This window comes from Thamnophis sirtalis, unplaced genomic scaffold (assembly GCF_051295495.1).
Source record: "Thamnophis sirtalis isolate CommonGarterSnake01/CBP01778 unplaced genomic scaffold, rThaSir2_p1.2 scaffold_1, whole genome shotgun sequence".
In the NCBI taxonomy this organism is placed as follows: Eukaryota; Metazoa; Chordata; class Lepidosauria; order Squamata; family Natricidae; genus Thamnophis; species Thamnophis sirtalis.
The window spans coordinates 87,824,504-87,842,248 of NW_028261381.1; the positions used below are offsets into that span (position 1 = coordinate 87,824,504).

Genomic DNA, 17,745 nt, shown 5'->3' on the forward strand with positions numbered 1-17,745 from the left:
GAAACGGAGGAAATAGCCTGCGCAAGCTAGGGGAGAGTTGGAGAAACGGAGAAGAGAAACAGCTGAGATCGGGGGGGCTAAAGAAACGGAGGAAATAGCCTGCGCAAGCTGGGGGACAGTTGGAGAAACGGAGAAGAGAAACAGCTGAGATCGGGGGGGGGCGCTAAAGAAACGGAGGAAATAGCCTGCGCAAGCTGGGGGAGAGTTGGAGAAACGGAGAAGAGAAACAGCTGAGATCGGGGGCGCTAAAGAAACGGAGGAAATAGCCTGCGCAAGCTGGGGGACAGTTGGAGAAACGGAGAAGAGAAACAGCTGAGATCGGGGGGGCTAAAGAAACGGAGGAAATAGCCTGCGCAAGCTGGGGGACAGTTGGAGAAACGGAGAAGAGAAACAGCTGAGATCGGGGGCGCTAAAGAAACGGAGGAAATAGCCTGCGCAAGCTGGGGGAGAATTGGAGAAACGGAGAAGAGAAACAGCTGAGATCGGGGGGGGCGCTAAAGAAACGGAGGAAATAGCCTGCGCAAGCTGGGGGAGAGTTGGAGAAACGGAGAAGTAGGAAGAATGACTTGACTTCCGCAGGACTTCTTCTCGTTCAAACACACACAAACACACAAGCACGCGCGCACACACACACACAAAACACAGGAGAGGGGGAAATGTGTAAAGGGCCCTGATGGGGAGGAGGGGGAAAGGTCCAGCATATAATTTTTCCCTTTTGAGCTCCCAACCTGAGCAGTTAAGGAGTTTTACTTCTCCGTGGGAAGTAGGAAGAATGAGGCAAAAAGCACTTGAACCTTTAAGCTCCATAAACCTCAGAAACGTTTCCTACGATAAAGGAGACACACACACACACACATATCACCTCTCCTTAAAAAAAAAAAAAAGAAGAAGAAGAAGCCCTGGGTCCTAAACCAAAATTATGCAGCTGGAACAGAGTTGAGGCATGTGAAGCTGAAGCAGCAGACACGTTTGGGGGCGGGGGGGGGGAAGGAAGGCAAAGCGGGACACTTTATCTGTGTATGAGGGAGGGGGGGAGGAGTTGAAGAGGGTGGAGGTGCCTTAAAAGCCTACCCCGGTTGTCTTCAGAGCCTTTCAGACAGGCTGAATTGGTCTTCAAAGCCAGCCTAATTAGAGATACGTAGAAGTAATAGGTCCCACTTGGTATTTCCCGTCCCGATCCCCCCCACTCCCTCCCCTGAAAAGGCTGCTAGGTGGGATATCTTGAGGCACTCGACCCGCGTCCCCGCCTCTGTGTTTTGTGTGTGTGTGTGCGCGCGTGCTTGTGTGTTTGTGTGTGTTTGAACGAGAAGAAGTCCTGCGGAAGTCAAGTCATTCTTCCTACTTCTCCGTGGGAAGTAGGAAGAATGAGGCAAAAAGCACTTGAACCTTTAAGCTCCATAAACCTCAGAAACGTTTCCTACGATAAAGGAGACACACACACACACATATCACCTCTCCTTAAAAAACAAAAGAAGAAGAAGAAGCCCTGGGTCCTAAACCAAAATTATGCAGCTGGAACAGAGTTGAGGCACGTGAAGCTGAAGCAGCAGACACGTTTGGGGGCGGGGGGGGAAGGAAGGCAAAGCGGGACACTTTATGTGTGTATGAGGGAGGGGGGGAGGAGTTGAAGAGGGTGGAGGTGCCTTAAAAGCCTACCCCGGTTAAGGAGTTTTACTTCTCCGTGGGAAGTAGGAAGAATGAGGCAAAAAGCTTGACAATTGGAAAGGGCAAGGAATGAAAACGAAGGGAGAAGTTGGGGGGTTGGTTGGTTTTTCTTCTCCCTACGATAAAGGAGCCGGATTCTCCCTTCCTGCCATTTGTTCTTTGCCAGGGAATTCAACGCTTTGCCTGCAAGGATCGTGGGAGAAATGGGGGATGTTACGGGGAGAAGGGCTCTGGTTCATCTCAATGGGCAGAAAGTAAGAGGGAGGGACCCTTCTTCCTCCCTCCCTTCCATCTACCTTATTTTATTTTATTGAACTCCGTGGGAGGAAAAGCTCTCCTAGCCCCGCTCTGAAGTGAAGGAGTACATTCTTCCACGCTACGGCAGCCCTGAAGGGCCAGGAGATATTTGGGCAGCTCTTGTTTCAGTTCTACGGGCGAGGAGATGGGGGAATCGGGAAGATATTCCCTTCCTCCAACTCTCCCCCAGCTTGCGCAGGCTATTTCCTCCGTTTCTTTAGCGCCCCCGATCTCAGCTGTTTCTCTTCTCCGTTTCTCCAACTCTCCCCCAGCTTGCGCAGGCTATTTCCTCCGTTTCTTTAGCCCCCCCCCCCCGATCTCAGCTGTTTCTCTTCTCCGTTTCTCCAACTCTCCCCCAGCTTGCGCAGGCTATTTCCTCCGTTTCTTTAGTGCCCCCGATCTCAGCTGTTTCTCTTCTCCGTTTCTCCAATTCTCCCCCAGCTTGCGCAGGCTATTTCCTCCGTTTCTTTAGCCCCCCCGATCTCAGCTGTTTCTCTTCTCCGTTCCTCCAATTCTCCCCCAGCTTGCGCAGGCTATTTCCTCCGTTTCTTTAGCCCCCCCCCCCGATCTCAGCTGTTTCTCTTCTCCGTTTCTCCAACTCTCCCCCAGCTTGCGCAGGCTATTTCCTCCGTTTCTTTAGCCCCCCCCCGATCTCAGCTGTTTCTCTTCTCCGTTTCTCCAATTCTCCCCCAGCTTGCGCAGGCTATTTCCTCCGTTTCTTTAGCGCCCCCGATCTCAGCTGTTTCTCTTCTCCGTTTCTCCAATTCTCCCCCAGCTTGCGCAGGCTATTTCCTCCGTTTCTTTAGCGCCCCCGATCTCAGCTGTTTCTCTTCTCCGTTTCTCCAACTCTCCCCCAGCTTGCGCAGGCTATTTCCTCCGTTTCTTTAGTGCCCCCGATCTCAGCTGTTTCTCTTCTCCGTTTCTCCAATTCTCCCCCAGCTTGCGCAGGCTATTTCCTCCGTTTCTTTAGCCCCCCCGATCTCAGCTGTTTCTCTTCTCCGTTCCTCCAATTCTCCCCCAGCTTGCGCAGGCTATTTCCTCCGTTTCTTTAGCCCCCCCCCCCGATCTCAGCTGTTTCTCTTCTCCGTTTCTCCAACTCTCCCCCAGCTTGCGCAGGCTATTTCCTCCGTTTCTTTAGCCCCCCCCGATCTCAGCTGTTTCTCTTCTCCGTTTCTCCAATTCTCCCCCAGCTTGCGCAGGCTATTTCCTCCGTTTCTTTAGCGCCCCCGATCTCAGCTGTTTCTCTTCTCCGTTTCTCCAACTCTCCCCCAGCTTGCGCAGGCTATTTCCTCCGTTTCTTTAGCCCCCCCGATCTCAGCTGTTTCTCTTCTCCGTTTCTCCAATTCTCCCCCAGCTTGCGCAGGCTATTTCCTCCGTTTCTTTAGCCCCCCCGATCTCAGCTGTTTCTCTTCTCCGTTTCTCCAATTCTCCCCCAGCTTGCGCAGGCTATTTCCTCCGTTTCTTTAGCCCCCCCGATCTCAGCTGTTTCTCTTCTCCGTTTCTCCAACTCTCCCCCAGCTCGCGCAGGCTATTTCCTCCGTTTCTTTAGCGCCCCCGATCTCAGCTGTTTCTCTTCTCCGTTTCTCCAATTCTCCCCCAGCTTGCGCAGGCTATTTCCTCCGTTTCTTTAGCCCCCCCGATCTCAGCTGTTTCTCTTCTCCGTTCCTCCAATTCTCCCCCAGCTTGCGCAGGCTATTTCCTCCGTTTCTTTAGCCCCCCCCCCCGATCTCAGCTGTTTCTCTTCTCCGTTTCTCCAACTCTCCCCCAGCTTGCGCAGGCTATTTCCTCCGTTTCTTTAGCCCCCCCCCGATCTCAGCTGTTTCTCTTCTCCGTTTCTCCAATTCTCCCCCAGCTTGCGCAGGCTATTTCCTCCGTTTCTTTAGCCCCCCCCCCCGATCTCAGCTGTTTCTCTTCTCCGTTTCTCCAACTCTCCCCCAGCTTGCGCAGGCTATTTCCTCCGTTTCTTTAGCGCCCCCCCCCATCTCAGCTGTTTCTCTTCTCCGTTTCTCCAATTCTCCCCCAGCTTGCGCAGGCTATTTCCTCCGTTTCTTTAGCGCCCCCGATCTCAGCTGTTTCTCTTCTCCGTTTCTCCAACTCTCCCCCAGCTTGCGCAGGCTATTTCCTCCGTTTCTTTAGCCCCCCCGATCTCAGCTGTTTCTCTTCTCCGTTTCTCCAATTCTCCCCCAGCTTGCGCAGGCTATTTCCTCCGTTTCTTTAGCCCCCCCGATCTCAGCTGTTTCTCTTCTCCGTTTCTCCAATTCTCCCCCAGCTTGCGCAGGCTATTTCCTCCGTTTCTTTAGCCCCCCCGATCTCAGCTGTTTCTCTTCTCCGTTTCTCCAACTCTCCCCCAGCTCGCGCAGGCTATTTCCTCCGTTTCTTTAGCGCCCCCCCCGATCTCAGCTGTTTCTCTTCTCCGTTTCTCCAATTCTCCCCCAGCTTGCGCAGGCTATTTCCTCCGTTTCTTTAGCCCCCCCCCCCGATCTCAGCTGTTTCTCTTCTCCGTTCCTCCAATTCTCCCCCAGCTTGCGCAGGCTATTTCCTCCGTTTCTTTAGCGCCCCCGATCTCAGCTGTTTCTCTTCTCCGTTTCTCCAATTCTCCCCCAGCTTGCGCAGGCTATTTCCTCCGTTTATTTAGCCCCCCCCCCGATCTCAGCTGTTTCTCTTCTCCGTTTCTCCAATTCTCCCCTAGCTTGCGCAGGCTATTTCCTCCGTTTCTTTAGCGCCCCCGATCTCAGCTGTTTCTCTTCTCCGTTTCTCCAACTCTCCCCCAGCTTGCGCAGGCTATTTCCTCCGTTTCTTTAGCCCCCACCGATCTCAGCTGTTTCCCTTCTCCCTTACTCATCGCGGGTTATATGCGTGGGCGGGGTATACGGAAAATATTTTACACGATCCCGAAAACCTGCGGGTTATTCGCGTGGGCGGGTTATTTGCGTGGGTGGGTTATATGGGTGAAAATACGGTATTTCCTAAATCCAGAACTGATTTAGTTATTAGAATCTCTATATAAAAATCCAGGATGTAGATTTCAACTTATATATAGAAGCTGCATCAAAAAGTAGATTATTGAGTGTCTTGATTTCTCCATAAAATCTACCCTAGCTCTCCAGATTTTTATTTAACAGGGGCTCCATAAAACTGAGGCCTGACAATTCCTATAAGATCACTTACTCTTCTCCATTCAGAGAATGATGTAAATACATTCAATTACTATGAAGGTTGTGGAAATTTAAAGAAAAATCTCTTTCTTGAAGGCATAAAGATATAAAGGGCTAGAAACAAGAGAACTGCAGACATAAATAAGCTAAGTATGAATGAGCAGATAGATACAGAATACGGGTATCGTGGAAAGCAATATAAAAAACCTTGTAGGATGAATATTGCTTCTTTGATGCATTATTTAAATGACTGTTGACTAATTGTGTACTAGATGATAACTCATGCAATTCACAAAGTTAAAATGCTTGTTGCTAAAAGCACTTGTCACCTAAAAATCTACATGCCTGAGATTCAAGATCCCAATGTGTTAGTGTCAGGCCTGCATTTATATTTCTTTTAGAATTTTAGCCTGCCACACGTTCTCTTATTTCATTATGCTGTTTCTTTAAGTATAGTCGATGGGAGGGGGAATAGAAGGAGTAGGATTGTGGAATGTATTGTTTTTCATTCTTTACTAGAAGTCAAGGTCATCCTTTGTCTCCGCACTTTCACACCTGAATGGAAGCAGTTGGGCGTAGTTGCCAGTGTGGAAGAAGAAGATTGCACCATGTGATGGACTGTGGGTGTGGGGACAAGATCATGAACTTTTAACTGGGTGGGATTCTGATATAACTTCCAGAGTTGGAATCCCAACATGCCAACATGCCTGTCTTATTAAATTGGAACTTTAAGCATAGTTTTGCCTTCGAGTCTGATTTAATTCTGCATGGTATTTGGAACGCTGACAGTTAGTAGTGAAACACTTTTACAGGCATTCTATTACTTGCAGTTAATTAAAAATGCCTTTAAGACAGTGCAATTGAAAAAGTTCCAGCCTGAGACTCTTACTTTAAGGTTCCCATAAATGCAAGCAATCCAGAGTTTTTGTGGCACCAAGACATGCCTAGGAAGAGGGCTTTCACCTAGTTTGTCTTTCAGAAAAGACCAGCTCTGATGGTTCAGTTTCTTTGAACAATATGACAGAGGCTTTGGAATGAACTCAGTGATATCAAGAATCTGCATGCATTTCCACCAAGCTTCCACATTATAGTTTAATATTGATGACTGCTGGATTTTTACACATGCCTACTGTATATGCATATATATGGACACATAGATATTCATACATACATTTATACGTAACATTTTTGCAGCAAAAATACCATAGCAATACTTCTGGTTCTACAGAACCTAAAATCATAAAATTGGTATATAATTATTTTTTTGAGGTTTCTTGATGATTAACTACTATTCTCGTTGGTTGAGTAATTTACATATTATATACATAGGGATTAGAAAAATATATTTTGTTTTTGTTACATCTGTAAGATAATAAAAAAGAAAGAACTATGAAAAGTTTGCATTACTAAGATTTTTTATGAAATCATAATGTGCATAAGCAATTAATTAGCAATCTTGAGAATGTTTTTTTTTAATTGCTTTGCTGAAAAATATGTGGATACAGATTTTGAGTTTCCTGGCTCCCTGGCTTGTAAAACTGTTTTTTCAACTTGCAAATTGTATACTGAGTGTCAATAATGGCTTATATCTAGTTGATTGAATGCAGAATGTGTATTGGTTTCAGAGTTGAGAAAAACTGGGATTTGATTGCATTTATGATATACTGCCCAAAATTTGTTTAAACTAAAATTATGCATACATTAGCAAAGTATTTTGCATGTGATATAGAAGTAATTATGGCTGAAAAGGTAGTATACTAAATAGCACATAGAAAGCTGTTCTTGAATGTAAAAGAAGTAAATATTCAAGAACATGAATTAATCACTGAAATATAAGAAATTTAAGGGGGAAAAAAGGTGTGTTCTTTGTCTGTGAAACTAGAAGGGGAAAGAAAGAATGAAGATGAACTGATACTTGTAGAGAAATGAAAGAGCCTGAAGATGAATAAAAGAAATTTTCATCAAAATAAAAATGTGTTTTGGAAATGAGCCAAAAGGGCTAAATAAGGTATTACATACCACAACCTTACCCTTCAGCACCTTGTATGAATGTAAAAAAAAATGTTCACTGTACATTTATTTAGCGCATATTTATGTTAAAAAGTCTACAGTTTTGAATTATTCAGTTCTACATGAGTATGGTTACTGAAAGTGATTAGTGGTTATGATGAAGTAAATTGTGTGTGAATTGCTTACTGTATACCGAGCAGGAGGAACACGATGAAAGTATTCAGCCATGTGATTATCAGCTGAAAATATGAATGATTTACAAGTAGATAAATTTTATGACAGAGCAATTCAAATGAAGGCATTCGAGTCAAAAGTATTGGTGTCTGTCAAGAGAAAATAAAAAGTTGAAAGTATGCATAAATGACAAAAAAATAGGACACATAGATCAGTGATGGCGAATCTTTTAGGCACAGTGCCCAAACTGGATGGTGCCCATGTGCCAGAGCGCTGGAAACCTGATAACTAGCTGGCTGGCATGCATGTGCACCTCAGAAACCCGATGACCAGCTGGCTGAGCTGGGGCGATGACGCACATGCCCACAGAGGGCTCTGCATGCCACATGTGCCAGAGGTTCGTCATCACGAACATAGATTATAGATAGACCTTTTTTAGTGATTGCAATCACTCAGTGAGTAAGTGATATAGTTGCTAAATTTGAAATGTTCACCCCAGCACTGGGATAATTGAGGTTTGTATTTACATTCATTGGAGAGGAAGGGATTACAAGAGTGTAAGTAGGCGCACAATAGGGAATACACATCAAAAGGAATACCCTATGAAGGGCTCTTTCCTTAGTGAACTGCTTAGGAGGCAAACAAAAGCGTGAAATTGATTTAGGATCTGGTCAGTTTCAGCCAGTTTTCACCCATGTGAGAGCACTAATCAAGTAATTAAGATCACAGACCTGAGCTTGTTAATTTCTAACTGGCCCTTTTTAGGGAGTGTTTCCCTGCGGGGAAAAAAAACAGCTTAGGAAAAGTTAGCTTGTGTAGTTCTCTCCGCTCTGGAGTAAAGTGAAAAATGGGTCAGCCACAGACACATTGAGTATAATGGTGAACACGACTGAGAAAGCAATATTGCAAAGGTCATAAATACAGACATTAGTCATAAAGTTACTTTTCCATCACCACAGTAACTGCCATTGTCCCAGGCAGTTGCTAAACAATGACTACCTTGGTTTAATGTTACAAATGGGAGAAATGAAGACATTTTAAGATGTGCATATGCTAATAGAATAGATATTAAGTGATCTGTTGCAAGGAATAAAACATTGCCCCGCACCCAGCAAACAAAAACAAAAAACAAAGACAGCTATGCTTAGGTGTATTCCATGGAAGTCAGTTAGATATGTTTAAAAAAAAACATTAAAATTCAGTCAAATGGCAATTGGATGCTTATGAAGTACATGTTAAAAAGAGAAACAGTGTTTCTTGTTTTAAACCTTGTTTTAAACCTTGTTTTACTATTTTTTAAACCTTCAGGCTTACAATTTCTTACACCTTTTCTGTGCTTTGCATTCTGTTGCTTACCCCCAAAAAAGAATACTGTGATGGTTAAGTTTGTAATGTATGTACAACCTCATTACCCCTTTATCTACTTTAGTAAAGGATTATAAAATAACAAAAGAAAAGAAAAGAAAAAGAAATTATCACAAAACAACACAAAGCGGATACTGAAGAAATGAGTTGGCTAAAGGGTATTTTTTATTCCAACAAAAAATCCATTCGTCCAACTTGTTATCCCATAAACAATCTTAGCTCTTCTGAAGATTGCATTATAAATGAATATTTTTCTCTTAACAGTCTGCCATTTTTGAAGCTATCCTAAATGAATCAGCATATTTGCATTCAACTTTCATTCCACATGTTATTTTCATCATACTGCAATAAAACAGTGAATTACATTTATCCTTCAAAATATATAATTCTAGATTTGACAAAATCATTTTCAATATCAACAATTTCAACAGAACAATTTGTTGAAATACTTCAGCAACATATTTACAGCATATTATTTTATTCAAGTAACCAACTAGTTTTATTATTCACAACCTTAATATTGATGTCAGGCTATAAAAGTAACATTCTCTTGAGCCATGCTCATTTCCTGCCCAGTGACTACATGGCCAAAACTCTGATCATGGGTTTTCTTCACATGTTTTGCATAGCCGTGTCATTATTTACTCAAGAAAAAAGAATAGAGCTTTGTCTTAAGCACAGGTTTTTTTTTTTAAAGTACATTCATTATTCCCAACTTGAGTTCTCATTTGAGAACTCGAGACTCAAGGTTCTCAGATTCACCATTTTCACTTTGTTCAATATGAAATTCTTTTTGAATATAGTAGACGTAGAGAATTTGGTTTCACTGGAAGATTCCAAGAGCTTTTAACACCTGTATTTTTGGTCAAGTTTCTTTTCCTTTTTACAGTCAACAGAGACACTATTGAAAACTTTCAAAGGTAACATTATATCAGCACTTTAGACACTAATTATACTAGTATACTTCTTACCAGCTCTTTCCCCCCTCCCTTGGTTTTTGGATTATAAACAATGATCAAGGCTTTGAGGACATTAAGAAAGCACTCTGAAGTTCATACGTATCAAATTCTTGTGGTCCAAAATGTGGTTTCTAGCAAAAGCTGAGCTCTATTGCTTTGTTATACTCAGTCTTTATACTGTGTTCCAAAATGTAACTTACTTGACCACTAATTAAAGAATACATGTCCTTTAATTATCACAGTATTAGTTTCCTCTTGATCCAGAAAGATAAAACTTACTTTTTACATGCAGATGTTGCTACAGAGAGGTCTATATTTGTGCTTCCCCAGCACTTTGTATATGGAATAGAAAGCAGGCATTTGGTTTAACAAATGTTTACAGTGGTAGAAATGTCATCAAACAAGATACATGTGATGAACACTTGCTTATAATATATCAATGTTTCACGCAGAATGCCAGGGAATAGTTATTGTAACAGGCATGGAATTGATGTTATAGTGGCTATTACTTTAAAAGGTCCAATATTGACTCTATCAGAATTGGGGAAAACAGGGCATTTAATTTAAAAGCTATAGGTTTCCTAATGATGAAAACCTACAGAGCAGAAACCCATCAAACCTGAAATTCAAACATTTCTGTCTGCTTCTTGGCTAACTTTGCTACTTCTTCTCTTATTGCCTTCACCAAGGCAGTTGTAGAAAGATTGTGGACAGGATTGATTGAAGCATCATTTTCTATTATGCTTTGATGAGATCCAACTGTAGCAGAGTGCAGAGCTTCTTCCAGACTTGGATACAAATCTGCTGATTCACCATACTGAGGATGAAGCATCGAAAGACAGTTGTGCTCATAGGGTGGATGTGAATATGCTTCTAGGTAGCCAGGGTGTGGAACCTACAGAAGATTTTAAGTAGAACGTGAACTCCTCTCACTTAAACAACAACACAGAACAGCTGCAGTCCCTACCTCATATAAATATATCACTTGGGAAAAGCTGTAAAATAATCAGTTCCATTACTCCAAGGGAAATGCCATTTTTGAGTGGAAATCACTGAATGAAATCATTTTCATCAGAAATAAATAAGCTCCTTGTCAAATCAATTGTTTTCCATTCCTCAGTTATCTGATGGAACATAGTAGATCCATACTGTGAGCCATACCGAGAGAGGTACCGTTTTCCTGAAAATAAGACCTCCCTGGACAATAAGCCCAATCAGGCTTTTAAGCGCTTGTGCTAAAATAAGCCCTCCCCAAAAATAAGACCTCTCTGAAAATATTGCATCACAGCAGCAGCCATGAGGTGACCACACTCGCCACCTCTGCACTTCAAAAATAATAAGATCTCCCCAAAAATAAGGCCAAGTCCTTATTTCGGGGATCAAAAGAAAATAAAGACACTGTCTTTATTTTTGGGGAAACATGGTACTAACTTCTCTAATTGGAATGAGGCTTCTCTTTTCCTTGGACATGAGGGTACATGTCCCAGTGGCATTGCCCCATCCTCAAAACAGAAAAGGTTTATTATCAACATATTGAATCCTAATTCACTGAATTAAAACAAAGGTGTCTTTTCTGAATATATAAGACTATCATATTACGTAAGATAATAAGGCTTTGAATTAGTTTGGAAGTAGTAGAATAGATATTCTGGATATTATTCTATTGGATTTTTGTTATTTTTTAAAATCTCTGCATGCTATAGAGGCTGGGTTCAAGTAGAATCTGAAAACAAAACATTAAAATCTAGAGATTAACCAGTGGCTAGAGTGCAGTACTGCAGGCTACTTCTGTTGACTGTTGACTGCTGACTGCGTGCAACTTGGCAGATTGAATCTCACCAGGCTCAAGGTTGACTCAACCTTCCATCCTTCCGAGGTCGGTAAAAATGAGGGCCCAAATTGTTGGGGGTAATATGCTGACTCTGTAAACTGCTTAGAGAAGGATGTAACAAAGCACTGTAAACCAGTATATAAGTCTGAGTGCTATTGCTATTTTGTTCTGCATAAATTTTGTATAATAGTCAATGTCTACTCATTTAATAACTAAATTAAAGCTAAAGATTGAAGCTAATAATAGGTTATATACCCCCTTTTCCTAATAATCTTACTAGTGAAGTCAATAGTTCCTATATATAACAATTTTTGAGGATATTTTATTGGAAAGATTAATTTATTTACTTTTTCTCAAAAATTATGGAACATTATTGCCTTTCAAAACAGATGTTTCATTCAAATTGATTCAATACACATAAAAGAGAACATAATATTTGTTTAAAGTCCAAGGCAATTTTTTCAGATAAAGAAATTGCAGAAAGAGGAGAATTGATATAGCAAAAGATTTATTTTTCTATTCACGTGATATAAAAAAGTATGTAAGGAAATCTTCACACTAGTTTGGAGAAAAAATACTGCTTAGAAAGGAGTTACTGGACATGGATTGTGAAATCTGGGCAACCACTAGATTATGTACAGAAAACTCCATATCTTTGCTATGAGCTAGTGGTCATCTTAGTATTTACAGCACAGATGTAGCCATTAAATGGGAGCAGTTCACTTTTCTATTTCATATCCAAGTCAGAAAGCTTTGAGTACCAGAATATATGTTTTTGTTAAAAGTTTGTGTGTATATGATTTCTTTTCATGTTAGGCAAGGACTTCAATCAATTTTCATTTTCAAAACTTTTTTTCAGCTTCTCAAATCTTTTCCAGCTGTCTTCCTTTTCCATTATACAATTTATTGGAGAATTTAAAGCATAAATTTCATTATCTCCCTCAATAAACAGATCAGAAGCAGTGAATAGGAAATAATTCCTTCTCTGTTCCAGAAGTACTCTTGCTGATACCTAGCACAATAAGTATCCTCCTTAAATTTCATAAAGAGGGCTCTACAAAATCTGCTATTTTTTAAAAAAAACTTTCAAAGTTAATATTCATCTTCTTTCATTTATTACTTATTACTTCAATTTTGAGATTACCTGACCGGGGGGGAGGGGAGCTTACAAATAAAAACAGAAAATGTCAAGAGAAGAAAGCTAAGTGGGAAAAAAGCTCCCAAAAATAAGTAGCAAAAAGAAAACAAACAATGGAGTTCAATCACAATGCTAGCCCACAACCAGGTTTGGTTGGCAGAAAGTCAAAAGGATATAATTAACAACTACAACATGTGTGTGTGTGCGTCCGTGCGTGTGTTTGGGTATCTTAAACTAGACGCATGATGTTCACAGAAGGGGTAACTACAATAAAAATTTACGAGGCACCTAATGTTTTAAAGATAAAATCAAACTACACCCCTGTTACTCAACTAATGTTAAGCTAAACTTGTTAAAAAACCTACATCTTGGAATAAAGCACTAGAGGCCAGTATTTCTCTAGTTCAGGCCCATAAAAATGGTAAAGCAGAACTACAATGCTGAGAAATCCAGAGATGCTAACACTTTGATCAACTCTGCAAATCTGCATTGTTTCATAAGATCATTGTTGCCATTATCTAAAAATTCTTCTACTTTTTTCTAAATATAAACGGTAGAGATAACATCACCCAAAGGATAATGTATTTTCGAAAGAAAAATGTTACCTGATTAGAAATTGTACTTTGCAGCTTGTTGTTTGATTTGCATGAAAGAGTGGGTATTGCTGGGAAATAGAAGACTTTTAGAGTTAAAAGAATATAAGATGAGATTTGGGTTGAATGGATATTTGTGATATGATAAAGGTAATGCTGATGTCAAAAATCATTGTTATATATGCCATATTGAAACTATGGAATAAATGCAAATCCAGACTGTGCCCCCAAAATATCTTTACAGCTCTCAACATAAGAAACATTCTATACCAAAGAAATAATAGACCAACACAAATTAAAATATTTTGAATATTAGAATTCTGTCAAGGGGGATATGAAATAAAGAGAACAATTGATGGCAGAGGGATATATGGTTGTCTTATTTACAGATATCAGAAGGATTTAAAGTAGATAAATTGCAATAACTTTTATTGATAACATTTATTTTATCACTTTTTGTTGATTTTTGTTTTTAGAACCATTCTTTATTTAGTGTCTAGCTCATTTAGCAGCCATTCAAAAAATATTATGATGGTAATAATAATAAATATTTTTTGATTAATTTGTACATTTACAACTAAATTTCATGAAGCTAAAAACAAAATTGTCAGTGTGAAACTGATTAAAGTCTAGTTAGTTTCAGGCAGTACAAAGCAAAGAGTTTTAATCAAATAATTAAGATCACAAAGCTTCACTTCTTAATTTGCAGTTAGCATTTTTTAGGAAAGAGCTGCACTGCCAAGAAAAGCAGAAAGAGTTATGGTTTGTATATCCAGTCTCTCTATCTTGGGGGAGAGGGGAGAAACCAGAAATAAATGGGTCAGGAACAGGACACTGCACAAGATAACTTTATCTGAATGAGATGGCAGGAACCACTGATCTACATGGCATCTCTCTTTCCCAGTCATAAGTTTACTTAGCAACCATTTTGTTTAGTGACCATTTTGTTACTGATTTAAGAAACAGATTGTGCTCTCTAAGGAGAGAATGTACTATTATTTTAATAGTTAATTTGTATTTCATTTGCAGCTTGTATTTTACAGAGACTAATACATATAAGATGGTGTTTTAGACTCTTCCAAAAATAAATGATCTAGAACACCATCCTGACACCCAAAATTAAGTACTGGAGTCCTCTATTTTACTCTTTTTTAAAAAAAAAAAAGGTGGGGGTTCTCAATTTATTCATTTTAAAAAAAAAATCTATTTCAACTCTTCATTTAAAAGCTTACAAGGTGATTTATACACAATGCTAGAGCAGAATTCTCTCAGTGCTGATTTCCTAGTCATTTTAATTTAAAAGAAAACACCACCAACCCACTAAATATTTTCCATACAAGATTTTATACACAGTGAATCTTTGTTTCCATCCATATTTTTGGTTGTTGTTGGTTTTTTTTCTCATTTCCTTGTTTTTAAATAATTTAGTAATCTGTAAACTGCTCAGATTCACTGGGAGTCGGACAACATATAATATCTAAATTATTATTACTATCTGTTTATAAAAATTGAGTTGTGACTGGCAATGTCACAATTGCCAGTTCTTTTGCTGGTACTGGCCTTCATATGCATCAAGTTCTTCTGAAGAAACTAGCATGTTGTAATGTATGGGCGTAGTAAATGTATGAATTCAAGCAATGTGGTCCTTTGGCAATTGGCTGATGGAAATTTAGTCAATGCAAGGATTTTCTAACCACCACCCAAGATTTGTTGACATGGCATCCAGTGCACCGATTATCATTATTATTTAATTTACAAACTCTATCAGAAGAAAACCAATGTAAACCATATCTTCATCAATACCATGAAGTAGAAGAACTAAATACAGGGAGTCCTCAACTTACAACAGTTCATTTAGTGATTGTTCGAAGTTACAACAGCACCATTCGAAGTTACACACTAACCTATGACTGTTTTTAACACTTATGACCATTGCAGCATCCTAATTGTCACATGATCGAAATTCAGACACTTGGCAACTGACTCATATTTATGACAGTTGCAGTATCACAGGTCATGTGACCACTTTTTGTAATCTTCTCATAAGCAAAGTCAATGGGGAAGCCAGATTTACAACCAGGTTACTGATATAATAATTGCAATGATTAACAACTGTGGCAAGAAAAGTCGTAAAATGAGGAAAAACTCACGTAACAAATGTCTCATTTAGCAACAGAAATTTGTGGCTCAATTGTTGTAAGTCAAAAACTACATGTATTTAGTAGATTATGTGTTAATAATTATGTAAAGTCTGTTTTGGCATTGTATATCTCACTTGATCACTGAAACCATATAATTCTTAACTTTGTGTTGTTTTCCAATTATTTTGGGGAATCACCATCAGATTGGGCAACAGTTTGTCTGAAATGGTATCGGATTTCCTGCTTGAGCAAGAAGTTGGACTAGAAGATCTCCAAGGTCCCTTCCAACTCTGTTATTCTAATATGTATTTTATAATTATAATACTCAGCTTAAACCCAGTTTTCGCATACTAGAAAAATTCAACAATGCATGTAACAACTATTTGTTATTTTGCAGTAATAACTTTTTATAAAAGGAACCTAAAACATTAATGAACATTAGCAAAGTGAGCTTCCTGTTGTTGTACTGTAACATCATGCTTTAAGTTCTCTTCTGGAAATGGCTAGATAGCTGAGTAATACAATCAGCAATTGTGTAACCAGTATCATTCACATTCCATTACATATGTGAATGTGCTCTTCTCTTCACTTTTATTATTTGAATGCAAATCTTCGAAAAACAATGACAGCTTTTTAAATTTGTGCTAAAACCTACATTTGGAATCCCAAATTTTGTATGTTAATCAGTCACATAGTCTACACATAATTTATAGTATTCTTAGTGTATTGTTTGCTATTTAGGTTTTTCTCTCATTTATTTTGTGTTTATTCTAATTCAATTGTGTTAAATTTATTTTAACTCAATTTTTAAACATAATTTTTATATTTGAATATTTTTATAGTTCAGTAGAGATACCTCTTGGCCAGAAATTGAGTATCATATATCTTATACTACTCTTAAGTTGTTTGTTGTATACTATTTGTATTGGCCATATGATTTCTTCAATCTGCTATTTAATTGCAAGTCATTAATCAATATTCTTGTTGAATTTAGTGTATTTCTATCAATTTTTTTTTCTTGAAATAACAACAACAATATTTTTTTAAAAAAGGAATACAGATAGTCCTCGACTTACAACAGTTCATTTAGTGGCTGCTCAAAGTTATCTCATTGAAAAAGTGACTTATGACCATTTTTCACACTTACAACCATTGCAGCATCCTCATGGCCACATCATCAGAATTCAGACAGTTGACAACTGACTCTCATTTATGAAAGTTGCAGTGTGCCAGGATCAGGTGATCACCTTTTGGGACTTTCTGACAAGCAACGTCAATGGGTAAATCAGATTCACTTACCAACTGCAATGATTCACTTAACAACATTGGCAAAAAAAGATTGTAAAATAGGGCAAAATTCACTTAACAAATGTCTCACTTAGCAACATAAATGTTGGGCTCAATTGTGATCATACGTCGAGGACTACCTGTATATATCAGTTTACTCGGAGATACAAGTAGTAAAATAAAATCTGCTCAATTACCGAGTCATCCCATTGTCCTGGGATATCATAGTCTCCAGCATAAGACATCCAAGCCTGATTTCTGTATGCTGCAGGTGTTGCAGGGAAGAAATAACCTGTGAACCCAGGTCGGTTTGCTGCTGGGATGGCAAACACTGCTGGAACTGTATTTCCTATCAAAAAATAGGGAAGGTAGTTAGTCATCGAAACACATTTTAATCACAGAGGAACATTTTAAAGGACATCTGAGATGTTCAAAATAGAAGATCCCATTGTTTAAGTGGCGATGGAGAATTTCTTGCCAAAAGTAGATCATGTATATTACTGCATCTGCACCTAGTGCCATGTTGCCACTATTGTGGAATGTTTTGTGGAAGAGACGGCACCTATATAAAGAGAGATCAGTACTGACATTCCATGTGATACAGCGAAGACGGCAGCACTATATTCATGCAACTAATAGTGGTACTTGTTCATTGTCCAAATGAATTACTGTACCAGCTTTTCAGTCATTATTTTCATCAGTAAGCAGCACAATGCAGATGCATATTTTTGGATTTATGAAGAGTAGAAAGAGATGTTCCTGGGCATGTTTCAAATAAAACTTGCGAGTATACAAAATGTATATGTGATATGAGAAACCAAATAGATTCTTGTGTTTCTCTAAATGTGTTGCTTCTTTTGTACAATTATTAGCTGAAACATCAACATAGTTCATTTTCAACAGAGTATTATTGAACAATGAGCAATCACAATAGGATTAAGAGTTTCTGGAAAGCACGGTAAACATCTGTTTCGATTTTGTGAAATATGTTTGTGTTAAATATATTTGTGTGTAACAGTGCTTTTGCATGTTTGCAAATCTTTCAAATTCTGTGAAATTTTGTGTTTAGTCACGTTTTGAGCAAAATTGTTGGATTATTAAAGAATGAGGGAATAACATAGATATGACTG

At 39.3% G+C, this 17,745-nt stretch overlaps 1 protein-coding gene across 2 annotated transcripts in view; it reads right to left on the reverse strand.

The window, feature by feature from the left end:
• Window positions 1-8,818: 8,818 nt before the first annotated feature.
• KIAA1549L (KIAA1549 like) overlaps window positions 8,819-17,745 on the reverse strand; it is a 178,634-nt gene continuing 169,707 nt past the window's right edge. For both annotated transcript variants that reach the window (XM_087718436.1, XM_087718445.1), the window contains 2 exons: window positions 16,813-16,964; window positions 8,819-10,520 (listed from right to left, as the gene is read on the reverse strand). In XM_087718436.1, the coding sequence (XP_087574562.1) occupies window positions 10,239-10,520; window positions 16,813-16,964 (434 nt within the window). In that variant the 3' untranslated portion in view covers window positions 8,819-10,238. The remainder of the gene's footprint in view (window positions 10,521-16,812; window positions 16,965-17,745) is intronic.